At 42.6% G+C, this 27,897-nt stretch overlaps 1 protein-coding gene across 2 annotated transcripts; it reads left to right on the top strand.

Moving 5' to 3' along the window:
- LOC308065822 (ovostatin-like) lies at positions 1-27,816 on the top strand. 2 transcript variants are annotated; one of them, XM_080392325.1, is made up of 36 exons: positions 1-436; positions 947-1,130; positions 1,440-1,596; positions 3,103-3,155; positions 4,029-4,049; positions 5,096-5,264; positions 5,802-5,886; positions 6,683-6,794; positions 7,165-7,279; positions 7,494-7,603; positions 9,377-9,535; positions 9,887-10,114; positions 10,644-10,701; positions 11,205-11,350; positions 12,442-12,591; positions 13,155-13,325; positions 13,629-13,761; positions 14,349-14,445; positions 14,940-15,168; positions 16,446-16,569; positions 16,917-17,035; positions 17,483-17,534; positions 18,318-18,401; positions 19,285-19,461; positions 19,984-20,065; positions 20,632-20,788; positions 21,279-21,353; positions 22,384-22,549; positions 22,817-23,037; positions 23,641-23,856; positions 24,256-24,380; positions 24,729-24,819; positions 25,396-25,464; positions 26,379-26,484; positions 26,814-26,881; positions 27,606-27,816. In XM_080392325.1, exons 1-35 carry the CDS (start codon positions 315-317, stop codon positions 26,873-26,875), a joined length of 4,425 nt encoding a protein of 1,474 aa, XP_080248451.1. In that variant the 5' UTR covers positions 1-314; the 3' UTR covers positions 26,876-26,881; positions 27,606-27,816. The 2 variants fall into 2 exon arrangements, with proteins under 2 accessions (XP_080248451.1, XP_080248450.1); XM_080392324.1 differs by having other exon boundaries at positions 11-436; positions 26,814-26,913; positions 27,604-27,816.
- The last annotated feature ends 81 nt before the right edge of the window (positions 27,817-27,897 follow it).

The raw sequence follows: 27,897 nt of genomic DNA, 5'->3' as shown, positions 1-27,897 counted from the left end.
CTGTGTTGTGCCAAGCCTCAGTGTAAAGTGCAAAGACCCTCACCTTGAAAGCAAGACCACTAAAGGCATTCTGCACAGACATTCAGAGAACTGCAGTGAAGTGTTACAGTCTGCAGACAGCGGGTTGATTTAGGTTGCAGTAGGGCTGGGGGAGGTTCTTGCAAGCAGTAGGACAGACTGGGATCTCCACCCCTTGCTGCAATTATAAAGGCACTAACATCTAAGGAAGAAGCCAGGGAGGAGTTGAAGGGCTGACTCCCTTTCCTCTGGAGCACTCTGTGAGGAATGTGGCAGAGCTGTTAAACTCGTAGGCAATGAGTTGTTTATGGGGAAGAGAGCTTATCTCTTTCTTCTGTCGCCCAGTGAGAAAAATGTGGCTGAAGTTTCTTTTGACTATTCTTCTCCAGCATGTAACAGCTGCAAAGGAACCTGAGCTGTAAGAACTATCATATTATTACTAATAGTATTTGTGATAAGGCTTTAAAGACAGTGCTAATTAGTGCCACTAATTTTAACTTAACTATTAAATACTGCCATGACTTATCTTTTATATCAGAAGAGCTAAGTTAAACTGGAATGTGGAAGACAAGAGAAAGTTTCTCATTTAATATGAAGCAGAACTTCTGCCTATTGCAGAACTGTCATAGAAGTTGACGTGTGTTCAGAAAAGACTGTAGCAGCAGTAACATTTGTGTGCTTTGCTAAAAGCAGGGGGGTCCAGGACTCAGATAAAGGGCAAAAGGGCAAGAGCTGGGGGCATTGGCAGAGCTGTGTGGGGAACCCTGGGCTGGGAGCTGCAGAGCAGGAGTGAGGGGCACTGGCAGAGTGTCCTGTATTTGATCTAATCAGTGGGTACTGAAAAATAACACTTCGTATTTGTTTCATCCTGTTGAGGTTGTTTCTTCTTTACCTATGATGTGATCACTCTGATGTTTGGATCTCACAGGCAGTATGTCCTGATGGTGCCTGCTGTCCTCCAAACTGACTCTCCAGGTCAAGTTTGCCTGCAGTTCCTTAACCTTAACGAGACAATATCCGTCAGAGTCATCCTAGAATATGGTGCTGTTAACACCACTATTTTTGAGAAAACCATGACAGCAAGCAATAGTCTACAGTGCTTCAACTTCACGGTAATTTTTTTTTTTTTTATTTATGTCCCAATGGAAAAGAAGTGTAAGGAGGGACAAGAAAATCAGAGCAGAGAGCACTGGAGGGGAATAATTAATGGAAGCAATAGGACTTTTTGAAGGAAAAAAAGTGGAGGAGAAATATATAGTAACAGACAAGGAGGTGTTTTTAATAGACATAAGAAATAAGAAAGGTCCAAGAAAGTTGATGAGTTGGGTGTCTCTTTGTAGGACCCCATGCCACAGGTACAGGTTCTGGAGCAAATGACTTCAAGACTGGCAACCTCCCCTTGTTTTTCTGTTTCCTTACAGATTCCTCCTCTCCATTCTGCCCCACTGGCTTTCATTTCTTTCTCTGCCAAGGGCACCACGGTCAGCCTAGCAGAGCGGCGGTCAGTGATGATCTGGAACACGGACAGCATCGTCTTCGTGCAGACAGACAAACCCATCTACAAACCAGGACAGAGTGGTGAATATCTACTTAGTTTATAACATGTCCCTTAAGAAGCAATTTATTCAGATAGAATTTCTCTGCCAGGTACTTTTCAGATTAAGCTAGAGTCTAGGCAGCTTCTTCAGAGTTTCTGTTAAAACCAGTGCAAGTATTTGCTGTGACGTTCAGAGTCATCTTCAGGATGGCAGGCAACAGTTATCCCATGGTCTCTATTATTTTCTTTGTCCCTTCCTCCTAGCTGACCGAAGAGGGGAGATTTTATTGCTGCTGTTTCATTCCTGGTGACAGGTTAAGGTAGTGGAAAGAAGTGATTAGATTACTACTTAAGTGCCTGACATAAAACAATGCTCCCCCAGGCTTCTGCCTGTGGTGCTGGTCAGCATCAAAGACAGTCTAAAGATAATGAGTGAAATATATTACTTTAAAATTAACTACAAGTTTTTAAAGACAAAATCATGCTATTTACCTACTGAATTCTGACAGTTTGGGACTTTATATTTTCATGTTGGTTTCTTTCCTGCACTTATGTTATTCCCCTATCTATACTTCTCATCTGGCCATCAAACAGAGCACCATGTATACAAAAAACCATTCATCTAGATCCACTCCTTAATTCATTGCTAGTCTTTAAGGCTTCTAGCACACAGCTAGAACACTAGGAAACACTGTGAGAATACTTCTTTCCACAGGTCAGCCAAATAATACAGCCATTAGACTGGATCAGCTACACTTTAATTAGGGATAAGTTTTATCTACGTAGATACATAGCATGAAGGAAAGCTTGCCAACCAGAATTTGGTGCCACCAAGGTGTCCACCAAACATGGCTTGATTTTGAGGCAGGGGAAGCAGTAGCCTAATTTCGGTGACGAAAATGTAATGCTTTTTAAGGACATTTTTGACACACATTTTTATGTTTCGCCTTGCACAGTAATTCATCATTCTCCTTTCAGGTTTTTGGTGTTTTGTTTTAGTTGTTTTTTGTTGCTTTTTTTTTTTTTTTTAAAAAAAAAGTAAAGAAAGTAAGGGGAAAAAATTGTACAAGATGAGAACAAAGTAGACTAAGAGGAATTACACTGCATTAGGAAAACCTGACACTTCATCTAGTTCAAATAATATCTGGAACTTTCATATGTTCAAAGCAACAAACCCTGTTTTAGAGATGAGGAAATGAAGAGGAACAAATCTGCCTACATCATGCAGACGGCCGCTGAAAGAGTTATGGCTATCACCTGAGACTGCCTGACCTGCACAGTGGCTATTCGTTCGGTCATCCCCTTTCTCTGAGGTTAAGCAAACTTTCATGAAAGATTGTGAGAACTCGATGTTGGGGAAAAGTCCCCTTGGCAAAGTCTGTGTAGGATTATTTTACCTTCAAAGGTGTTTTATTATCTGCATCTTGTGCAAATTGAACTGTTTGAAGTTTGAAGTTCTACTACTGGGAGTAGTAGTGAATGCAAAACATCAGGCTCAGCCAAATAAACTACAGTTAATGCTAACACCCTACTCCTTGTCTTTCCAGTAATGTTTCGTGTTGTTGCCCTGGATTTCAATTTTAAACCTGTCCAGGAGATGGTGAGTGATCAGTAATATTCCCCTGTATTTACAATTGCTGAGAGACAACCTTTTCTCAAATTTTAAATAAACAGTTCTGTGGATAAAATGAGATACTGGAGAGACTAAATGCCAAAGAATTAGCGTGATTTCCTAAGCAATGCTATAACCCACCCTTATGTTAGGGTCACAGGGAAGATTGCAAGTGTGTAGCAGGTTGGATTCCTGACTCCTGCTACAGCTGGGAAAGAGGGTCAAGAACCCCTCGACTTTGTTGATGCAGACATTATTTTAGCTCTGACCAGAAAGTCCATGGCTCAGTCTCTTGCTATCACTATTCAGCAATTGTTGCTTGCAAAAATTGGTGTGTCACCCACCAGTACTTTGTTGATTTTAGAAATGGGGAAATGAAAATGAAAAGTTGCTACCACAATTGTTTATCTCATCAGAGGCACTCCTCACTGCCAGCAAGCTGTCTTCATGCTCAGAGTACATAAATCAAGAGATAGGTCTTTACTGGCCTCCTCTTATGCGGTTATAACCAGAATACAGCACTGTGTTACTGCAAGAGCTGGTGCTAATGAGCAGAGTGAGGATGTAAGATCAAAGGCCAGATCACCGTTTCATGCGTCTCTAGAACTCAGTTGCTCTGGGATTGCACTAAATCCAGTATGATCAGAACCTGCCCCAACATTCTCATTTCATCTCTTTCCTTTATGTGATCTTATTGAAGTAAAACTGCTATTAAACTGATCAAAATACGAAATGAGGATCTCTGATTACTGGTATTATACTGATTATAGGTTATACATTTCTCACAGTCTGGGGGGGAAATAATCTGTGTTTGTTCAGCCATCTAATCTCTTCTCCTATTTTGTTTTTTTCCTCTTTCAGTACCCCTTGATTGCAATTCAGGTAAGGATTTTTCTCTTTGCACTGTATTATGTATCTAAAGATAAAACCTAGGGCACATGTGCTTACACTGGTTTGTATGTGTCCACACACAGCCAAATCTTGCCTGTGAGTGCACTTGCAAAAATTAACAGAAATTTCATAAAATCCCAGGATGTTGTTTGAACCTTACTCACATGGAAAGCATACCTATATTCATTCCAGCAGTCAAAAGCTGTACCGTTCTTTTGCCTGCCTTTCACTCCCCCCCACCTCTTCCAGTTTGCCCAACTTATTTTGGAGTATATCTTTTCATAACTCAAGTGCTGCTCAGAACTATGAACAAAGGTAGGCTGTGGATACGATTACTAGCTATGTTAACACTTCCATGTCATTTTGTGGTGATTTTTAAAATAGCAATCGCAGTCCACATCTAGATATAATTCTTACAAGTTTTCATGTTACACCTTGAAGTCACTTGACTATTTTGTTTGCAGTGAAACCTACATATTTTGAGCTTTATATGTGTTTTTCTGCAGCCAGAAGACTTCAAAGTCTTTAAAGACTTCAAGTAAATGGTGTGAGCAAGTTTTCTTTAGTCTAACTAGCATACCATAGACTAAGAGGCAAATGACACCCCAGTGAATACAGAAGAAATACTTACTTACTTACTTCTTCTGGTAGCTGAAAAAAACAGCTGGGGTTGCTAAAGGCCAAGATGCGCGTGGAACAAATGTGAAGGTTTTCTTTCTCTCCCCTCTTGACACAAAACTAGAGCAACATATACTAAAGAGCAGGGGAAAGCAGTATTGTGCAACTTCTCTTGATGACTGAGGCTAATACCTAGGCTGGCACAGGATGCCTAAATCAGATATCAGAAGATGAGAATCTAACAGCGTTAATAATCAGAGTACAAAGGCATAATTTGTCTTAGTGCACATGCATTAAGCAACTTCTCCAACGAGTTAAAGAACTTGCCCTATTTTCTTCTTAATTTCTGGTTTTGTGTGCGAGTAGCAAAATATTTCCAAGGCAAACAAACTGTGAGTCTGTGTTCTTTTTTTCTTCAGGATCCACGGGGCAACAGGATCTTTCAGTGGCAAAATGTGACATCGGAGACGAACATTATCCAGATTGAATTCCCACTAACTGAAGAGCCTGTCCTGGGGAGCTACAAAATTATCATAACAAAGAAGTCAGGAGATAAAACGAATCACTCATTCCTTGTGGAGGAATATGGTAAATGCCACAGTATGTTTTTATTCAGAGTAGAAAACATCATTAGAGATGAACTCCTATCAGTCAATTCTTTTGACTGCTAAAACTTCAAAACATCTCCCTGGCAAATGCAACTTCAATTCGTTGTCATTAAGAAGGGAGAGGGGGGAAAGAAGAGCAGTAAAAAGACAAAGGGAAATTAACCATTTTTCACAGATTCAGCCAGAAAATAATCTACATTACAAATCAATACGTTGGCTGCAAGTTTCACTGTGACAAACTAACCTTCATCCAGCCACATCCATGAGCTTTCTTGGCCAAGGCATCTAGACATGACAGGATTCACCTCAGTCCTGACTGCTCCTCAAGGCATTGTAGAAATACTTTAGTGAGCCTTCGCAGGTCAGGCCACTTCTTGACCATTTTGGCACCCCAGTTCTGGGGTCCCATTCCATCTGTGACTAACACTGATGATACAGCCTCATTTTCTTTCTTCTTAGGAGGGCCTGCAAGTTTGCAGTGTGCCAGTATCTTTTTTCTTTTCATTCTTCATCCTAGTGTTGCCAAGATTTGATGTCACAGTCAGTGCACCAGAAAGACTGACAGTCTTGGATTCAGAGTTCACAGTGAAAGTCTGTGGAGTGTAAGTATCAGGTGCAGAGTGGTTAGGAAATATGCTGAAGAGAAAGAACTTCCCAAGGACTGGGGAATAAAACAAGGTTTAGAGTAGAGACCAAAATAAACAGGTCCTCAGAAGAGGCTGGTCAGAGTGGACTTGGTGGTTGGAGCTTTCATTTACTTGTGTACTAATTTCATTTTATTGTATGAATATTGTCTTCCAACTAGTGTTTAGTGGGTTGAATAAATCTTTTGAGAAATCCCCTGTTAAAGCAGGATGTGTTCACTCCCAATAACCTACTTCAGAGGGAGACCTTCATACAGCTGAGCAGCATCTTTAAATTCTAGCAGGCATCCTAGGGTTCCAGCTGTCTTTAACTCCTCCTCCAAGCTGAATCCTCAGCCTGACTTACTTACCAGGATCTTGTAATTTAGAACCCAGGGGAGATCCTGATCTCTTTGCAGATATAAGGAGTTTTGCTTTGATTTCAGTAAGTCTAGAATTCCAGCTTAAGCTGAAGAGTGGAGACAACAGTCATAATTTGGTAGGTAGCCATGTCTGTTCATCATGCTTATAGAGGTATTTATTTTTATGTTTAAGATATGGATTTGGTTCAGGGGTGAAATAGAACTCATTAAGATTTCACTTCCTGAGTGGTATTATCTTTCTGTAACAGCAGGAGAGTTAAGGAAAAAGCCTGTGAACTTATTCCATTCTCTGGCTTCCCAGCTCACTGCTTATCCTGGATCTATTCCTGCATATGTTATCTTAAGTCAATTATTCAAGCATCAGCTCATGGACTTGTTTCCTCTTCCCCTAGGTACACCTATGGCCAGCCTGTTGAAGGGAAAGTCCAGCTCAGTGTGTGCAGGGATTTTGATTTATACGGGAGGTGCAAGAAAAGCCCAGTTTGTCAATCATTTACCAAAGATGTATGATACATGATTATTATTCCTCTTTGTGCTTGTCTTCTCCTATGTTCTTGCTTCTCTGCCTTCATCACTCTGTCTTGGATGCTTCACTTCACTCTACTCATCTGTTTGCTTGGATCACTAGCTAGAGAATCAGGGCACCTCGTTTCTCTTTTTGGTTTCCTACAGGCCTGAAGAAGAACTGGCATGTTCCTTCTTCTTGACTCAGTTTCCCATCTGAAAAGCTAGACAGTGATGTCTCCATCAGCCCTGTATAAATCACATTAAAAGCAGAGGAAAAAGACTTCACTCACTAAAGAAGGGTCCCATGTATTGCAAGCAGCCTTTGAAAGCTGTGATCCTCGGTAACGATTTATTTTCTTCTTTCCAGCTGGAGTCAGAGGGCTGCCTCTCCCAGGTTTTCAGCTCCAACATCTTTGAGCTAAACCGCATTGGTTACGTGAGGAATCTTGACGTGAAAGCCATTGTCACAGAGAAAGGAACAGGTAATGCCTTCTAGACAGTCAGAAACAGCAACAGTGATGTGGTCAAAAAGGAGAGCAGGAGATAGTCAGCCTCTGCCTGCTGAGTACAGGGATGTCTTCCTGAAGAAGCTCCATTTTTATAAGCACAGTGATAATCTCCAGGCAAATGCTAACTCTGATGAAGCTATTTGCAAGACAAAGTACATCTTCTCTTGACTCTGGACATTTCTTACAGGTGTGCAACTTACAGCTACTCAGTCTATTTCCATAACCCGGGTGATGAGCAATATACACTTTGAGAACATGGATCGCCACTACAAAAGAGGAATTCCTTACTTTGGACAGGTAAGCAAGGGCACAGAGATCTTGTATTGAAGATGACTGACAGGCAATCACATGACAATGGTAATGGGAACCTTTAGGGTACTGTTTGGAGTGGAGGGCGTTCTCCCCAATCTTCTTTCTCTACATACAGTGCCCTATTGGTAATTCTGAATATTGAAGACTATTAGTTATATTCTGAGTTTGATTCTACTAGAAATACTTTGAAACAAAACAATACATTAGCTAGCATTTTTCTAACTTTTATTTTAAGCTTGATATAAATCACTGCCTCTCCCTTCAGAACTGACCATTGTATGCCAACCAGAGATGAATAAAAACACTGGGGGGTGAGGGAAGAAACAGTGAAAGGCGTTTAAGAAAAAATCAAGTTTCTGTCTCAAAAAGCTTTTTCATTATTCTGTGTTTCATGACAAATCCCATATAAGTCTGTCAGTGGTATAAATGGTAGGGATGAATCTCTCTCTTTCCTTCACTTCAGCTTTTTTTCAATGATAGGACATCTTATCAGTAGCTGGAAGGAGAGAAGAGATTGTCTTTCTAGGATTTTTTTCCTCTCTGGAAGATGTCTGTATAACTTTCTCATGTTCCCCACTCCTGGTCCATTCTTCAGATTGCTGTGCACCTTAACAGCCCTTTCTGGAGGATGGGAGTGAACAGGCTCCCCAAGGTGATGTGCCACAGTGTAATTCCTCAAACACACACATTCACACACACGCTAGAGGTTAAACATGCTAAAAGACATATGGTAGGAAGCCGGGATGTCACGTCTCAGAGGCAAAGCTGCTGACTGGCCTCAGGCTGCTTTTATAAAAAAAAAAAAAAAAGAAAAAAAAAAAAAAACCAAACAAAAAACCCCCAAACAAAACCTCAAAAAAACCCAAGCAGAAAACCCCCACCCTTGAGGGTCATATCAGGTGAACTATTGTCTGGAAGCCACTGATGCTTGTACTTTCTCAAAATGCAGCAGGTCCCAGTTCCTGCCCTGGTGTCATCACATGGCATTCATGGTCCTTTCCTGCGCTATGAAACATCTGTTGCTGGCCATATGTTGTCTGCCTTCAGTTTTGCTGCCTTCAGTTCCACTGAAGTTAACATCCATCTGAATACTTTTAGTTCTCTATTGTTATTTTTGTTTCAGAGGTCATTTTTCTCCATGCTGTTTCTGAACAGTAAGGATAGTCACTGTCTTAAGCTTGCACTTAATATATTATCACTTTTCCAATCTTTTTCTGGAAAAAAAAAAAACCCAACCCAAGCCTCTAAATGAATGTCAGTTCTAGCAACCTAGAATTTACCTAATGGTGTCTGTTATTTTGTTGTTTGCTTAACACATAAACGGCAGAGTCAGTGGGGACAGAATCAGAAAAATGTTCAAAACAAAGATCTGGAGAGAAGGCTTTCAGACACTGAAAGTATCAGCAGCAAACTCTCGAGACTAAGAAAGGGGAAAATGGAAGAAAGGAAGTACATCTTTAAACTGGAAATGTGTACTCAGAAGGGTCTGACCGGGAAAGAGACGAGATGTAAGAAGTTCTTGCTCCACAAAAGGACTTTATCAATTATGTAGCAGATGCTGAGGAAGCTTCTGCTCCAAACCTCGTAAGATAGCTGAGATAGCTCCCAGAAAGTGGAGAGACATTTCAGTTCTTAAGTATTGCTTTGAAGGGAGAAGAAAATGTAATTCTGCTGCGTGGAGAGCAAAGGAGTGCAAAACTTTGGTATCTACATACAGAAAGATAAGATGCTGATCCTGTTTTGCATTCTTTTCTACAGATCAAGCTGGTAGACAAAGACAACTCTCCTATTTCCAATGAGGTTGTTCATCTATTTGTCAATAACAAGAACACAGACAACTTCACCACTGATGATAATGGCATTGCAGAGTTTAGTATTGATACGTCCAAAATGTTTGATCCTGAGATCAGTCTGAAAGTGAGTACAAAACTAGGCTGAATAGAGACACAAAGAGAGATGGCTGCTCTCAGACTGAACCCCAAAAAGATGGGATGAAGTTTGAATTCTGGTAATATGTGCTTTACCTGGCTTATTTCATGTTCTAGACCTCTCAAAGATTACTATAAAAGTGAGGAACACCTGAGTTGTAGCAATGCAATGGCTTGCTGCAAGGCTGCAAGACCATTTTGCTGCTTTTTCCTCACCAGTTTGGCTTTAGATGAAATTCTTAAATGTATGCATTGCGTGAATTAATCATTCTGATGTCTGTATGTGATTATAATTTCTCTAGTGACATATTTGTTTTCCTTTTCTTCCCCATTCCCTCAGGCAACTTACAAAACCAGTGACCAGTGCCACTCTGAAGGTTGGATAGAGCCGTCCTACCCTGATGCATTTCTCTCCATCCAGTGCTTCTACTCTTGGACTAGCAGTTTTGTGAGGATTGAGCCTTTGTGGAAAGACCTGAGCTGTGGGCAGAAGAGGATGATCACTGTGCACTACATTTTGAACACAGAAGGATACGAGAACATCAGTACCATGAGCTTCTACTATGTGGTGAGTGTGTGGTTTTTGCATGGCTTGCTGAAAAGGCTGGACTGGGCAGCTATCTGGCAGTCCATCCACAGCAATTACGGCAGTGAGTGCTCTTCCAGCTTTTGTATTAACAGCCAGCACAATGGCCAACAACCCAAGGACAGAAGCGGCACTGAGATGGTTTGGGAAAATCTACTCACTCAGGAAAAATGACCTCCATTTCTGGCTACGTTACTCTATTTCATAGCAAGGGACCACCTTCAAATGTCTCAGGCCAGGGTTCTTGTCTCTTCCTTCCAAGGAACTCTTTATGGTATTCTCTGCCTCTCTCTTTCCTTCCTTTTTCTTCTGTTTCCTGATCAGTGACAAGGGCCCCAGCCACAGCAGCAGCAGTGGCAGCATCCACCGTGCCCTAAAGTTGATATTTAAGCATTTGGAGCCATCTCACTGTACACAGCTTGATGGTCCTGTTGGTGTACATTGAACTTGATTGCCACTTTCTTCCTCCAGCCACTACCAACCCATAAATATATTGCTCTTCTCTGCACAGGGCATGGCAAAAGGCAAGATTGTCCTTACAGGGGAAATTAAAGTTAATATCCAAGCTGGTAAGTTAAGTTGCCAATCCGTGTTTCTGCATTAAATTTATTTGTTTAAAAAAGAATGGAATGGTTGAACTGAGGACCAAGGCAAGACTTTCTGGATGTATACAGCAGCTAATGGGAGGGCTGCATCTCGCCCCATTCATGCACGTGTAGTAGTGCTACCACTAAGATCACTATAAATTCAGATTTAGTCCAGCAATTAGTTCATTTGGTATGAGTCAAGAAGTAGTGTCCTGTAAAGATCTTCCCAAAGGACAATGTAGGGAATGCAGAGTGTGTGGCTTAGGGGGCTCTCTGAATCTGGCCACATGTTCAAACCCACAATAAATCTGAATGCATCTGGATCTAAACCCAGGCCTATCTAGCAAATCCAGGATTTTTCAGTTTATCGTCTAAGTGCAGATTGCTCCACTGACTGGTACAGCCATATACCAGCGGAGGACGGCTACTACTACAGCAGACCTTTGCACTTGTCTCTTTACGGGTCCATTTCTTTCTTTGAACAGAGCAAAACGGCACTTTCACCATCCCACTTGTGATCAACGAGAACATGGCTCCAGCCCTCCGGTTGCTGGTATATACCTTACACCCTGCCAAGGAGCTGGTGGCAGACAGTGTCCGATTTCCAGTTGAGAAGTGTTTCAAAAACAAGGTGAGAAGCACTAAGATACAGAAGTCTTTCCTGCTGTCAGATAAATACAAATTCTTTGTGCACACATTCACATCAGATTTCCAGGTTTTTTTCTTGTTTCCACCCACTTGTCTCAACATTACTCTCTTCACTTCTCCTCTTTCTTGATGGCCTTATATCTCTCCTCTACCACCACCTCCTGGCCTTATTATAAAAAAGTAAATCTTAAACACCAAAACCTACTTTTCAGGAAACCCACTCAACTCCCAGATAGTTCCTCCCTCTCTTGAACTATACTAGTGTCCTATTTAGTTTAGACCATCTGTTCTTGAGCATAGCGAGCACACTTTAGCCTTACCCCACTTCACTATTCAATCTAAATTTTTACACTTTTTTTTGTGAAAAAGGCAATTTGAGTTTACCAGAACTAAATACAAATGGAAAAGAAAGGAAAAATAGCAATCTGGTGTTTAAGTTTTCCTTCCATGTTTTTTTCTACTGGTACATTTTGTCATTTTGAAATCAGATTTCACTGTTAAGATTTTTCTAATCTTCAGTTCCTAAAAGTTAAACCCCATAAAACTTTAGGAGAAAACAAAACAAGTGAGATTAAACAAAATGTTTCCAGTTACCTGAGAAGGTCCTCCACTCCTTTTTTTTTTTTTTTTTTTTTCCCTCTTATCAAACAAAAATGTGAAATAGATTTTGCTCTGAATAGTTTCAAAACAGAATCGGTTTTAAATATTTGCTAAAGTGGGCTATGGACCTAGTAAAAATATGATTTGCTTACTGTAACACTCATTACACGTAGCCTGTGTCATAATAAGATTTGAGTCGACAACAGCGGCACAACAGAATCCACCTTTATTTTAAATCACTTGAGGTGGGGTCCATTTAAGCTGTCACAGGAGTTTCAGCGTGGTTGTACCTGAGCCCCCGTGACAGCGGAGGCCTGGTCAATAGAGGCAGTGGAGACCAGACATCTCTCTTCCAAGCAATCTGTGCTCTAACAGAAGAGCCTTCTGCTCTCCTCGCCCTCCATTCACACGCACCCCTAGAGCAATGCTGGGCATAGGGATGAGCCATACCAACATCGGTTTGATAAATTGCAGGTCTGGTTGCAATTCTCTGAAAAGCAGATGCGCTCAGCTTCCAACGTCAGTTTAGTCATCGAAGCTGCTGCCAACTCCTTCTGTGCCGTGAGGGCAGTGGACCAGAGCGTGCTGCTCCTGAAGTCTGAGACGGAGCTGTCTGCAGACACGGTGAGCTGCCCAAACAAACGCATTGCACCCTTCCACCGCTTCCTTCACCTCCATTACAGTGTCTTTCCACTTAAGATTGTTAGACTGTGTTAGCCTTCTACCATTTTTTGCATGCGCTAGTCAAAAAGCATCTATAATAGGCAATACAAAGCTTTTGTTTATCAGCAGTTGGAAGTCCTCTTTTCATGTGGGATTTAGTTTAACCAGTGACTGGTCTCTGGCAGCACATCCCTCTGACGTATCAACCACTCCTCCCAGTCTTGTTTCATCAGCAAACTTGCTGAGGGTACCCTCTGCCTCATCATCCAGACCACTAATGAAAATGTTGAACAGGATCGGACGCAGTATTGACCCCTGAGGTACACCACCAGTTACTGGCCTTCAACTAGACTTTGTGCCACTGACCACCACTCTCTGGGCCCAGCTGTTCAGCCAGGTTTCAATCCAGGAAACAGCTCATTGTGTCAAACAGGCCAACATGTCAGCTCTGGCAATCTGCAGCACATGATGATGTGATCAGAACTGATCTTTCCACACACACAGGTTTTGTGTTTCTTCCCCAGATATACAGCCTGCATCCCCTCCAAGACTTTCAAGGCTACATCTTTGATGGGCTCAATCTAGAAGATGACCCCCAAGACCCCTGTGTCTCATCTGACAACATCTTTCACAAAGGCTTGTATTACACACCTGTAATGTCTGGATTAGGCCCAGATGTATATCAGTTCCTCAGGGTAAATGTCCTGTACATTACTTAAATCTGTTGAAGTGAGTTTTTACTTATGTAGCTTTAGTTATTTCTGCAAATGACACTGTTAGTAAAACACATTGACAAACCCTCCTCATGGACATTTATTGTCTCAATTGACTTTGGTGCCGGCTGTGATTTTCCAGCATGCACAAAGCTCCCACAAGTCTCTGCAGAGATGTCTCTGGGCATCTCTGTGGTGGAAAGGCAATAATGGGAAAGAAGGAGGAATGGAATAAACCCCAGCTACAGTATGGTTATGGCTAAAACTGAAATGTGTGTTTTACAGGATATGGGCATGAAATTTTTTACTAATTCCAAGGTTCATCAGCCAGTTGTGTGTACTAGTGAGACTGCAAGACCTTCCCCATATTTCTTGAATGCAGGATTCATGGCTTCTACACACCATGTCAAATCATCAGGTAATAAAGGGGACAGGAAAGGGATTTTAATATTTTCCTTAAATGAAGTGGTATTCATGTGACATGGACAGTACTGATGAATCACATTGGTACTGATGTTGAATATTGGTCTGGCACAGACTGAGACGGCTTAGGATAATGGCCAATGCCCAAAAAAGCTTTTCAGGTCTATGTTTCTGATTCATGTCTAGCTTCATGCCAGGCAATCAGTGGAGTGTCAGACAAAACTGACGCTGTTGACACTGATTCCTTTCTGACCAGAGCTTGTTTGAAGAGTGCAACAGTGTGGACAGCAAACAGATCTGAAAGCCAAGTGACCTGAGTTCTTGCCCTAGGTCTCATGCTCATAAACAAGGAACCAAAGCACTTCAAGTAATGTTTTCTTTCTCTGTGATACCAGGTTATACCTAACTCAGAAATACATTGGTGATGCTAGTTAATGTTTGTGTGCCATTACCAACAGTATCAGAAATAAATGGCTAAACACTGATCTTCCTTCACATGCCCATGCATATTAAAACATGTTCTTTCTGGGAGTCTTCATTATTTGAATCAGTTCTGACTAAATTGCCATTATCTCTTATCAGCTGAAATTGCTAGAGAGGAACGTGGGAAGAGACTCATCCTTGAGACTATTCGGGAATTCTTCCCTGAAACTTGGATTTGGGATATAGTTCTAATTAAGTGAGTACTGCTTCTTCCATCTCTTTGCCTTACTTTTAAGAGTTACTCAATATGTACCCTGATGTCTTGCAAGGCAGCAATTCCTTGTCACCTCTTCTTACCTTTTGGCCTGCAAAGACTTAGCTTTTTCAGTCGTCACCTGGCCACCTACCGTCCTCTTCCCCATGATAAAATTACTCTGTCTATTCCCACAACATGTGTACCACAAAACATATTCCTTTCCTAAGAAGAGGGGCACCTTTATTTAAAATATGGGTCCATATAACAAAAATTCTGAGTTTTCCTTCCAAACTCAGGAAAATTATGGGCAGAAGAACTTACAGATAGGTTTTTCCTCAGCAGATTTGGGTAATAAGTTCTGTGGGGACTTGGATATTGAATTTCTGCAGACAGAATAAGGGTAGTGCTGATTTTCAAGACCCATTGCCTGGACTGAGAAGCAAGGTATATGAAACTCATCCTTTCTAAACTCATCCTTATTCCATTCTCATCAGCTCTACTGGAAAAGCCAGCATCTCATACACCATCCCTGACACCATCACCGAATGGAAGGCCAGCGCCTTCTGTGTGGAAGAGTTGGTCGGATTTGGTCTGTCTGTGCCTGCCACCCTGACAGCCTTCCAGCCTTTCTTTGTGGACTTGACCTTGCCGTACTCTATCATCCAAGGGGAAGATTTCCTGCTTAGAACGAATGTCTTCAACTACCTTGACCGCTGCATTAAGGTGTGTACTTCTGACTCCATTCTTAGACCTTACCCCATCTTCAAAGAAGCTGCAGCAAAATGACTGGTGTAGATGACTGGATCTGTCCCTGCTCTTGAATGGTGTACACTGGTCATTCTACCTGATGACAGACTATCCTGACTGGATTTGTCCTCCTAAATCGCTACAAAGCAGAGGGAGCTCTGTGTGAGCTGTGACTAGGATGGGTATGTAAGCAACTGTCTCAAGATCCATAGAGGTAGTAAGCAAATGCTTTGCCGAGTATCATTCACTATCCACAGCCATGCAAGCCACTGACAGTTTTATTGAGGTCTTTTCTTTCAGGATATATTTGCAAATGTGAAGAAGTGAAGGGCTTGTGCTTACCAGACAGAAGGAAGTGGGAAAAGCAAGAAGTGGAGAGCAGACAAGCCCTTCTCAGGGGCCAAAGTTCCCAAAACAGGGAGCACAGAAGTCCAGTACTTGCACCACAGAGTATCTGCCCAGCTAGAGGCTCTATTGCTCCCAGGCACTGGGGGACTGTGTTCTCAATATTAAGCACTTTCCAGGCAAGACGGCTCCAAACCATAGGTTCACTGCACCTCTGCATGGAGGGAGCTTACACACAGATTAAAGGATACCTGAAGAAAAATATAACGGGGATCTTCTGTCTGGCTTCTTATTTATGTTGTATTTTGGAATTCTGGGGAAAAAAAAAGAGGCAAAGGTAGTCTAGATTTCCTCTGCTTGATTTGAATGCTAAATATTAGCTCTCCAGTCTCACAAGGAGATCATCATCAAAGGAGGAAAAATCAAGACACAATTTAGGAGTTTTTTTTTCCCCAAGCTCTGTTAAGTTTGACCTAACAAAACAAAAAGGCCTAGGATTGTAAACATCCTAGAAAAACAATATCTCAGTTATTGAGGCTTTCATCTCTTAACCTTGTTTTCCAAGTGTTGATACAACAATAGAAGAACAAACATTGATAACTGGTTTCCTTTGCAAGTTAGTTCAAAGCCATTAGCACCAGGACAACTGAATATAAATATCCTGATCGGGAATCAGAAGTATGCATAGGATATTTAATGTCTCAATGGAAAATGTCATGAGAAGCAAAAGGGAATACTGTTAAGGTTACATCTGATGGATGATTCATCTAACACCATCATCGCAGGCTTTAAATCTGCTCTATGCTGTTAACACCAGATGCAAACACTATCTCACCCCCCTCTAACAATAAAGCACTATTTGCCTATGGTACAAAATCATCCCATCACACTCCTCTTTCTGTTCTCAGATTAATGTTTCGCTGTCAGATTCCCTTGATTATCAGGCCAAAATCATCTCCCCAGAGGATGATGGATGTATATGTGCCAAGCAAAGAAAGACCTATGTCTGGAATATTTTCCCCAAAGAAATTGGTAAGTGCCTTTGAATCCACCTGATTTTCTGTCCTGAGATTGATACTAATCAATTTATACCTTGCTTGAAAAAAACTAATCCTCTTAAAATGTGGAGAACCTGGCCTACCACTGGTCTTTCTAGCTGTCTGGACTAAAGAGCTCCTTCAGAACTGCAGTGTGTTTATCATTCCTGTTTTCGGAGATCATTTCTCTTCCCATTTGTCTCACATGCAGTGACTGACAATTCATTATGTTGCACTACTTGATATCTGTAGATATTCATTATCAGATAAGTTTTCTTACTTTAGCCATCATTCTGCAAGATAAAGGTCTATATTTTTTCTCCTTTTCTGCTACTATTTAAGGTAGTGTAGTATTCAGGATTACTGCAGAGACCAAGGATGATGAAGCTTGTGGAGACAAAGCACCTAGGAACATCAGTATTGACTACAGGGACACCCAGATCAGAACGCTGCTGGTTGAGGTACTGCTGACGGCTCTTACTCTTTGCCCTGTACTTCCCATGAGGAAAGGAAAATGTAGCAAAAGTACCAAAAGCAAGTAAAAGTTTTTCAGGTTCCCTAAAGAACTCCTGGTTTGGCTCTACCTTCATCTGGCTGGGACAGGGTCTGGCTATTCAATCTAAGAACAAGTCCACTCCCATCTGATGTCCTCTTCTATGAGGATCAGTGGGTGTTGGTAAGTGCATGTCTCCCTCATTCAGAGGAGAAACTGGAAGTGGGGGACTCCATCTGATGGGAGCTCCCTTTCAGTAGCAGCCACATCAAGTATGAACCTGTAAACTTGCTTCAGTCCAATTGTCTTATGATGCAGGAGGATTGAGCAGGGGCTGGGTCTTCTGTCACTGCATTTCTTCTGCGTGCTTTGTTCTCATCCACTGCCTGTGTCTCTTCTTCCCGTTGCCATGCAGCCTGAAGGCATCAGAAGGGAAAAGACCCAAAACTCCCTAATCTGTACAAAAGGTAAGGGTCTTACGTACTGCTGTCCTGGGAGGAACTGTAAGGAAGGCTGGAGGTCGCACTCTTTCCCACAGCACTCACTGATGCTGTCCCTCCCCTTTTCCCCAGAGCTGCCCAAATGGCAGCTAATGTGAGTGTTACAGTTCAATTCCCTGCTACAAAATTCCTGTGTGAGCAGGTGCCTGTCACTTAGACAGTGCCTGTGCTGAGATGTTGAAAGAAGGCTGCTGTGAAGCTATCAAAGCGAGATGCCCTTTTCATGCAAAATCTGTCCTGCATTTCACCACTCATGTTGACTGCTGTCCTCTGTTCCAAGGCTAACTGTAGCTTGCAGCTTTCCACTTCCAATGGGAATAGGAGAGGGAATGTAACATTCTCTTCCACACTATCTTGGTGCTGACAGTAGTTTCCAAGGTTTCCTGAAGCTCTGCCTAAAAAAGGCACAAAAGCAGCCCTGACCCTCACCAACCAGCTGTCCCCACTATTATGCTGAAGAAATCCTCAAGGTTCACAGACACTACAGCCTGTGAGCACCACCAGCCTTACCCTGTTCAACTCATTTCTGTTGATCAATGACAGTTACTGCACCAATTGGTCTGTTTTTCTCCACTTTGGTTTTGCTGTGCCTCCTTCTGCCTTGAGGTTCTTCATGACAACTGTGAGTTTCTGTCTATTGCTGTCTCTTGTGCATAATTTTGCACTGTGCAGTTCCTACCAGGAGCATTTCACTGCTATGATCAACGTTGCCATACAAATGACCACAACACACAATATTTTTCTCCACAGGTGCCGTGGTTATTCAAGATGTTGCTCTAGATCTACCTACAAATGTGGTGAAAGGATCAGCCAGAGCTTCCTTTTCTGTTGTTGGTAAATATATAATTAATAAAATATAAAAAGAAAGAAAATGTAAGAACATAAAATGAAAGCTTTTTTAGGATCCAAAATGTGAGTTTCCACTCCTTGTGTGGGAAACTTTTGAGCAAAGAGACTGATTCTTATCTTGTCCAGCAATGTTCTTTGCTGTGTCAGAGGAATGAAGTTTAAATATTGGTTGCATTCTTCACTTTTCTGTTTAAATTTATTGCATTTGAATGTTTTGCTCTGAAGTAGCACAGTTCTGAGTTATGACCTCAGCCAGACTCAGGCCAGTATGACTTTTTTCTACTCACCCACGTGCAAATCAGAGATGCTAGTGAAATCTTTTCCTGAAAGGGACCTGAACTTGGTTATGTGACTCACTAGTCACAAAATCTTTGCTTTGTAATGTTGGTGATTTCAGCTCATTCTAGAAATCCCTTGCTGGGTTTGTGTCATCTTTCCTAAAAATAACAGTTTAGAGGTGGTCTGTGATATATCTGCATAACCAGTGCCCCTTTTCAGCATTAGTTGTCAATTCTGCAATATATGGTTCACTGTAGCATCTCTGGGCTGTTCTGCTTCCCTCCTCTGGAAATAGAAGTTTCCTGGAACAACTTTTTTTAATTTCTAATAAGAAGTATCTGCTTGAAGTGGCACTGAAATAGGTAGTGTTTCTGGTGTGGGTGATTTAGACTAAGGAAAGGTGAACAAGGGTTTTCTTGACTGCGAAGCAGAACAGAACAAATCACTCGGTACTGAGAGCTTTGTGTTTGTTGGAAAGGCTTGCAACCCTAGCTAGACTTTCCACGACTCTGACTACGGAACACAAACTACTGCTTACTTCAGTGCCTATGAGTTGTGCTAATCCCCCCTGGCACCTCCTCTTCCCCAGGTGACATCATGGGCACTGCCATGCAGAACGTGCACCAGCTCCTGCAGATGCCGTTTGGCTGTGGGGAGCAGAACATGGTCCTGTTTGCACCCAACATCTACGTCCTGGACTACCTGAACAAGACAGGGCAGCTGAGTGAGGAGGTCAAATCCAAGGCCATGGGATACTTAGTGAGCGGTGAGAGCCTTGTGCTTCCCTTACAATGTATGCTGAAATTCCCATTGAGGCCCAGTGAGCAGAAGCAGCAGAGTGGCTATCCTAGCAGTATGGCACTGCTGCTGTAGCACAGCTCAGCGACCCAAGAGTCTGCCCTGATCAAGACATTTATTACCTTTCCTTATCTTCTGTTTTTCCTTATCCTATTTTGCTGGGACTCAACTGTCATGCTTCCTTTGAGATTCCGCCTTTCAGACCCTTTCTTCTTTTCCACCCAGGCACAGTGTGTATCCTAATCCTGTTAGTTTAGTCGGAGCACAGAGCTGAGACAGCTCTGCCTGTTCTTTTTCTGCCTGTTCCATGTTTCTGCTGGACAAGATGTTCCATCCTTCCATCTAAGCTCCTTCAGGGATCCCCTGCTGCTTGATAGATATACATTGCCTTTCCACTCTTTCCCATGGTGGTTTCAGATAAATCTGCCAGCAAACAGAACAGAATTTTGTTTTTAAATTAGGGAACACTTCCTCTTCCATGTTTTTTCAGGCTACCAGAAGCAGCTGTCATACAAACATCCCGATGGGTCCTACAGCATCTTTGGCACCAGAGATAAGGAAGGGAACACCTGGTGAGTACTGGGAGCAGAAGTGGCTCAAAGATTAAATTGCACTGAATTCACATGATGCACTTTTACTAGCTAGATCAGATGTACAGAGCTGTCTAAGATCGGGGCTCTGTAAGCACTAAGAAAAATGGCTCTCTGCCCCATGCCAGGCAGGGTGGGCAGAGAGGCTGCGATCCCTACAGACCCAACCAACTTTTTGATTCACACTCCTGCTGTCTCCCATGGAACCCAATGCACCGCACTGCTCTGTAGAATCACAGAATCAATTAGGTTGGAAAAGATTTCTAAGAGCATTGAGTCCAACTGCAAACCCAACACTGCTAGATCCACCACTAAACCATGTCCCTAAGTACCACATAACCAGGATTAACCCCAGAGTGTGTTGGACACCCTTCCTATGTCCCATCTAGCTACTGTTCCTTTAACTAACCTCTCCTAGAGGAGCACACCAAGAGAAAGCAAGCCATCAGCATGTTGGCTGTTAACTCTTCATGTTTATGCATAGCATGAATGGGAGGGCTGAGTTTTTCTGTTCCTACTTCCAATGCTTCTTCATCTCTCCCTTGCAGGCTCACTGCCTTTGTGTACAAATCATTTGCACAAGCTAGTCACTTCATCTATGTTGATGACAATGTCCAGGCTCAAACCCTGATGTGGCTGGCAAGCAAACAGAAGCCAGATGGCTGTTTCCAAAGCGTTGGAACACTCTTCAACAATGCCTTGAAGGTGGTAGAGAATTACTTCTTGGTCAAATTTACAGTCTTTTCATTAAGAATATGCTCTCCCACTACTGTCAAAAGCTATACTTTACTCCAAACGCCTGACCTCTGCCAAGGGCTAGCTCTTCACACCTTACAATGACTATTTTCAGCTCAGCTAGCTTCCCCACACTGTACCTTACACCTTATGAGCACCTGGGATAGGGTTACAGAACTGTAAGCTTGAGGGAGGGGGTTTTTTTGTGGGGTTTTTTGCTTGTTTGTTTGTTTTGTTTTGGTGTTTTGTGGGGGTTTTTTGTTTGTTTGTTGGTTTTTTGAGATGGTAGCAATGGGTTTCTCTTGATTTAAGAGCCATTTAAGAGCTCTGTGTATGCTTTCCTTCCTCTTGGCCTGCTTCCAGAACTGACTGCACTCCCAGCTGGGATATGGCAATTCGTATTTAAAGACTTCTCACTCGTGGCATTCACTAATTATTCCTCTCTCTGTGTCCTTTTCAGGGAGGAGTAGATGATGAGCTGTCGCTTTCTGCCTACATCACCATTGCCATGCTAGAAGCTGGGCACTCCAGCTCGGTAAGGAGACCTTCAGTTGCTGGTATTCAGCTGGAATTGGTTTGCAGTTGTTGGCTTGGCTCCAGCATCTGCTACAAACTGTAGTAAAGAGAAAAGGGAGAGAGTACTCCCAAGGAACGTGACCCCGCTCTGTATCTGCACTAGTTGCTGTGGTAGAGAAGTTCCCCATCTCTATATCTTTTAAGCCATCACTGTTCAAGCAGAAATTGTACAGGTCTCAGTGAGGTTAGGTCTTCTATTTGAGATACCCAAGACCTTTAGCGACATCTCTTAGTTTCTGATAAAGAAACTTGAAACGTAGTAACCCACACGCTATAGTTTAGCCTCAGACATGGTTCAGTCAAGAAAGTAAGTTATTGCAGGTAAATCCATAAAGTCTACAAAGGGGACTAAAAGCTGTGTTGGAAAAATGAAGGTCCATCACAGTGAAAAGCTGTTCTGTCCTTTTTAAAAAGTGGCTAGTACAGAGAAGACCACAGAGGAGATGTTAAACTTCAATATATGAGTTTCTCTGCCTCCAATTTGTCATATCTTTTCTGAGGGCCTTCCTGGTTAGTGCATTGGCAAGGGCAAGAGTCAATCTGTAAACATTTTTTACTTGTTGTAAACCTAGTACAACTTCACAGAATTAAATTAAAATTACACCAGAGTCACTGAGGAGAGACTGCTAGGTTGGATTTGTTTAAAACAACTCTCATCTACAAAAGTGCAGAGTGAATTATTGTCATGGAGGTAAGCAGGAATTAGCTGTGAAAGAAACGGTCTTCTCTTTATAGACTGACATCTTCAAAAACACACTGAAAAGCCGCTTGATTTGTCTGATGTTTTCTCTGAAATCTCTCCTTAAATAATCCTGTATTGTCTCTCCTGAAATCACTATACAAACTGAAGTCCCATTCTCATTGCTGTGATAGTGACAGGAGGAAGAACAGGTTTAAAGAAAATAAATGTTTGGCCAGGTGAAGACTACTGTCCAGAAGTAAACCCATATGTTTTGTTTTGCTTTGGTTTGTTGTGTTTTTTTTTAAAGTACCCTGTAGTCCGAAATGCCTTTTTTTGCCTGGAGACTGCATCTGAGAAGAATATCAGTGATGTTTACACTCAGGCACTCATGGCCTACGCTTTCTGCTTAACTGGCAAGGCAGAAAAATGTGATTCATTCCTCAGAGAGTTACAGAAATCAGCAAAAGAAGTTGGTGAGTTTCAACCATTTGCGGAATTTGGGAAGTGGGTAGAGGGAACAGATCTTACTGATGGTTCATGGTCTAGCCTTAACAATACTGAGAGTATAGGTACATGCACCGACCTCTGCAAATAATACATGGAGTTAATTTACAGCACATCTGTTGCTCCATAGAGATTACTTGTGAGAAAGAGGCCAGGACACAGCACACCTCCGAGGCAGCGTGCAGCAGTGACACCCATAACCCATTTTGGTTGCTCCTCACCCTCTGTTTATTCAGATGGCTCGCAGCACTGGGAGCAGGAGGAGAGGTCTCCATCAGAAAAATCTCCCTCCTTCCTTGACCATGCCCCATCAGCTGAAGTCGAGATCACCAGTTACGTGCTGTTGGCACTGCTCTACAAACCCAGCCAGAATCAAGAGGATCTCACAAAGGCCTCAGGGATTGTGCAGTGGATCATCAGGCAGCAGAATCCCTACGGAGGTTTTTCTTCCACCCAGGTGCCAAAACTCCCTTCCACTCCCCAGCCAGTCCTAGGACATGGGGCACTGCTTCAGGGTGCCAGCAGGGCTTTGACTACCTAGTCTTATTTCTCTTTTGTACCTCATGTCTGAAACACACAGAGACCAAGCATTTCTCTTAAAGAGACCAAAATACCCCTTTTTCTTTTTTTTCCCTCTTCACTATGAAAAGGTTAAAGCCATACAAGATTAATCTGACTAGCAACAAATACAGATACTTGTGTTGGGGATGAGCATAGAAAACACCAAGTTCCAGCTGTTACATGACCAAGAAGTGTTTTGTAGTAGTTCTCCAGAAAATACATGCTTCACCACCATGAAAAACTCTAGAAGTATGCTCTAGTGCTCAGATTTTATGTCCTGAGACCTTTATATGAGTACAGAGATTTCTTCCACCCTAAAACATACATGTCAGAATGGAACAGCTCCATATATATGGGAACCCTGGAATTATGCGCAAATTCAGGGTTTCTTTAGCCAGGATGAAATAACTACGTTTCATACTGGAACCATAACTTTGACCTCCTTTGCACGGGCCACACTGTGTAGCTAATTGCTTTTTATTATTTTCTTTTGCTTCAGGACACAGTCATTGCTCTTCAAGCCCTCGCTGCTTATGGTGAGGCTACCTACAATTCTGTTACACAAAATGTAGTCAAGATCACTTCCAAAAAGGCTTTTGAGAAGACATTTATTGTCAACAATGCAAACAGGCTCCTGCTGCAACAGATTCCCCTTCCTGAGGTCCCTGGGAAATACAGCCTAACAGTGAATGGCAGTGGATGTGTACTTATGCAAGTAAGCGTCTGCTCTCCTCTTCATTGTGTCTCACGTTCTGCACACAACACAGTGATCTTTTTGATGATTGTCTAGCAGACTTCCCTTTATTTTTCCTAATTATTTTATTTCCCTAAACTATTTGAACTCTTCCCCCCATCCCACATTCTGACTCACAGCATGGGGAAAAAAAGAGTCCTTTCTGATCAGGAGCTGGTTTTGGGAGGTAACTCTGGGTACAAGCACCTTCACTGTTAAAGAGCATTAGTCTTTTGTGTCTGTCATTGATGTAAGCAAGGATCTTCCTCACAAAACCAAGAGCAACGTTGTCAGGAAACTTGACTAAGTCTGATATTTGTTGTCTGGAATGCAAGGAAAACTCTTGTCATGCCTGAACAAAAGTTTTTTTTCCTCTTCCAGACAGCACTGAGATACAACATTCACCTTCCAGACGGGACCTTTGGATTTTCACTCTCTGTACAGACATCAAATGCTTCCTGCCCACTGGATCGACCAGCGAAATTTAATATTGTCCTCATAAGCAGGTAATGTGCCATCAACAAACCAGTTGCACAGTTGACAAGGCACGCAGAGAAGGTTACCCTGTGTATTCAGTTCTGCTTACGAAGTCAAGAACCATGAGCTGATCAATGTGTTGATGATACCAGCCTGTGAAACACAGTATCCCAAAAGACCTTGTCGCGGTAACTGATGGTGGTAGCACATACTTGGCCCCTTCATACCAGGGGCCTCCCCAGTGTCTTCATTTGAGCCAGTCAGCAAGTGCATGTGCCTCATGCCAGCCTCCCTGTGCTGTATGACACCAGGAGCAGAGAGCTGAGGTTTGCTTCCCCAGGCACGGTCCCGACTGACGAGGGCTTCTGTTGTTTCAGTTACACAGGGAAGCGTAGCAGCTCCAACATGGTCATTATCGATGTGAAGATGCTGTCTGGCTTTGTTCCTGTTAAGTCTTCCCTGGACAAGGTAAACTTATAGGAGCAAGACTAAATGAGTCATCCCAGGGACAGAGGAGAAGACTAGTCATGATGAAAGCAAAGGCCTCGTTAAGGATCATTTGTTGACCCACAAGCCCTGCGAGGTGTTTGCATGGCTGCACTGTCTTCATTACCAGGTAGAGGGAGTGTCCTGCAGCGAGCTGTGAGCACACAGACATTCGCACCTTTAAAACTAGGAAGGGTTCCAGCTAGAACCTGACCAGCTGGCAGGTGCAACTGGGAGCTGGCACTGCCTAGGTAGGGAAAGTGTAGGAAATCTGCCAGACTGATTCTGAAAACTCTACACTAGAGTCAGGCAGTATTCCCTAAATGAACTGCAGTGCCTCCCATGCGCTTGGGAAGTGCTCGTACCCCCCACTAAGCAGCAGGTTTTGCTCAGTCTACTCATCTGTTCAGCAACGTATCAACTAAAAATCAGCTGCCAGCCCTTGATACCTGGCTAGGACTAGAATGAATCCCATAAACACGCAATGGTAGGATCTGGGGTAGTACTTGTTTTTTCATTGTTTGTAAATACATTTATCTCCATTTCATTGTTTTAAAGCTCATTGCCAGTCATACAGTGATGCAAGTAGAAAACAAGAAAAGCCATGTCCTTCTTTATCTGGAAAATGTAAGTTCTGATCACTATGCATCTAATTTTCACAAAGGATGCAAACAGCATGTAATAGATGCATCTACAGCATGGATGCACTCTGTGAAGTGCATTTATCATGTTCCTTCCTCAACAGTTTTCCCCTGTAATCACTAAGCTACTTAGTCCTCAAACTGCATGTAACATCCCAACCTCCCAAACGGCTTCACAATGATGCCTGCCCCATTAGCACCTAGAAATAAATTAAACAACAAAAGCACATAGAAATTAATCAAAAATCTTTCTCTTTTCAGTCAATATCAGATAAACACCACAAAAGAGGTTCCTTTGTGTGTTATGTCCCCTTGGGAGTTTTCTTGTAAACTTCAGTTCTTCCAACAGGACATGAAAAACTGCCCTAAACTCCTCTGGAAAGATTTCCATTCCTTCTCTTACACTAGTTCATTCCCAAATGTAACCTGTAATCTAATCCCTGGCTCAGCATTTACATAGTAAAAGTAACTTTGCTTGGGTCCCTGCAGAACTAACAACAGAAGCCAATATGCCCATGATGCACATTGATTCCCAGTTTCTTGGTGGCACATAATGTTCCTGTCTGAAATGGGAGGGGCTGAAATACCAAATTTTATCGTCCTGACCATTGGTAGACCCTTGAGAATTAAGCCCAGTTTTTTGGGACATTTTTCCCCTCTCTGGTAAAAGGATGTGTAATAACTACAGAATCAGGTAATATAAGCAGGATAGGAAACCTACAACTTTTCAGTTTCGATTTGGACTCTCCAAACATATTTCAGATAATGGATGTCCCACGTCTGTATGTGTGGCATCAATGAGATTTGGAATATACAGTCTATCAGTTACCACCCTGGTCTGCTCCAGATGTTGTTTTACAAATAAAAAGATCTATGTGATCCCTGTCCATCCATTCCCAGATCTCGCAGAAGAAAAGGAAAGAAATCACTTTCACAGTTGAGCAGGACTTTGTAGTGACCCATCCCAAGCCAGCTCCTGTGCAGATCTATGATTACTATGAAACAGGTTGGTCTTTGATTTTGACTAGTATGAAGTTTGGGGGAGGGGCTGAGACAGCAGAAACACTGCATGCGTTGTGGAAGACCCAGAACCAGCCCTCCTGGAACTCTAGCAGGATCTGGATCTACTGTCAAGACTCATTTCACTTTAGTGAGCTGGGTCTCATGCCCAAGGTACAAGTGGGCATGACTAGAAAGTTACAAAAATGCAGGTGCCAAAACTAAGGACATTTCAAGGATCTCCAGCTTAAGCATGCGTAGGGTACACCCACCTCCAGGGAAAGGCACAGGAGGTGGTCCCCAGGCTAAAGGGACATTTCTTTCCTTCTTCTCCAGAAGAGTATGCTGTCACCCAGTATACGTCACCATGCAAAGAGGCTGTTGCAGAAATGGACTAATAAGGAAAGTAAAAGCCAGGAAAACAAAACCCAAGCAGGTAAGAAGGTGAAGTATAAAACAACGTGAGCAGAGAGGTTGTCGGGGTGAGTACAGCAATAACTATCCTCGCAGAAACAGATTCTTCAGACTCCACCAGGCTTCTCAGGGAGCAGCCAGACAGGGGCCAGGTCCTGTCCCATGACACATGCTTAGTGGACTCAAGGGGAGACCACATTTCTGTTCACGGGAAGAGCTCAGCCTCTAGGGGGGAAAGCCAAACTGCAGAATAATGGAGAGACTGGGAAATACTTTCAGGTTTTCCTCAAAAGCATTGGCACTTAGCAAGGAATAATCTACCTACAGCAGTCCTTGAAAGCCTCCCCCCTGAAGCCTACGCCTCATGGGCACAGACAAGGTGTTTCACATGGAGTTACAGAAACCCTTTCCTGGACAGTTAAAACATTACTTGAGAAGAATACTTGAGGTGACATGAATCATGGAGGCTGTGTGCTGACTAGTCAGAGGTACAATCCTGTCTTGCTGTAGGTCTGTGTCCTGCTCAGCGCGGCGGTTACGCTGGTTATTACTTGCTGAGCAATGCCCAAGTGGTACAGGCACACCCTGCTGCCAGGCCTGGGTTTTGCACAGAAGGGGATGACTACCCTCTATCCTGAAGCTGTATGTTATATCTTGCAGCTGTTGGTTTGTTCCCATTGAAGTTATTTTGTTCTGGATTTTTCCCCTGCAGGACCAACATCAATGTTGAGCAAGAGGTCAAGCATCCTATTTTCTTCTGTCATTAAGTCCTGGAAAGGGCCATTTCACCTTACTAATCACAGTGGGAGTTTGCGACGTCGTTTGAGCTAGTGTCTGATTCTGTTTCCTTTCACAGCACACATCTCTAGATCTGTATCATAATAATGTATAACTTTCCATAAATAAACCTCCCTTTTACATTGGGCGCTGGCTTTTTTTCAGTGTCATGGAACAGACATTTCAATGACAATTCACATGTTATGGTTGCTGGCTGGGGAAGGATGAA

Source organism: Falco punctatus, assembly GCF_963210335.1.
Source record: "Falco punctatus genome assembly, chromosome: 6".
In the NCBI taxonomy this organism is placed as follows: Eukaryota; Metazoa; Chordata; class Aves; order Falconiformes; family Falconidae; genus Falco; species Falco punctatus.
The sequence above is the reverse complement of the archived record's forward strand: the minus strand, read 5'-3'. Positions and strand labels throughout refer to the sequence as shown.

Coding starts and splice junctions, on each gene's coding strand:
- LOC308065822 (XM_080392325.1), top strand. CDS start 315: ATGAGTTGTTTATGGGGAAGAGAGCTTATCTCTTTCTTCTGTCGCCCA. Junction 5,265..5,801: donor ATTCCTTGTGGAGGAATATG/GTAAATGCCACA, acceptor TCTTCATCCTAG/TGTTGCCAAGATTTGATGTC. Junction 23,857..24,255: donor GTGGATGTGTACTTATGCAA/GTAAGCGTCTGC, acceptor TTCCTCTTCCAG/ACAGCACTGAGATACAACAT.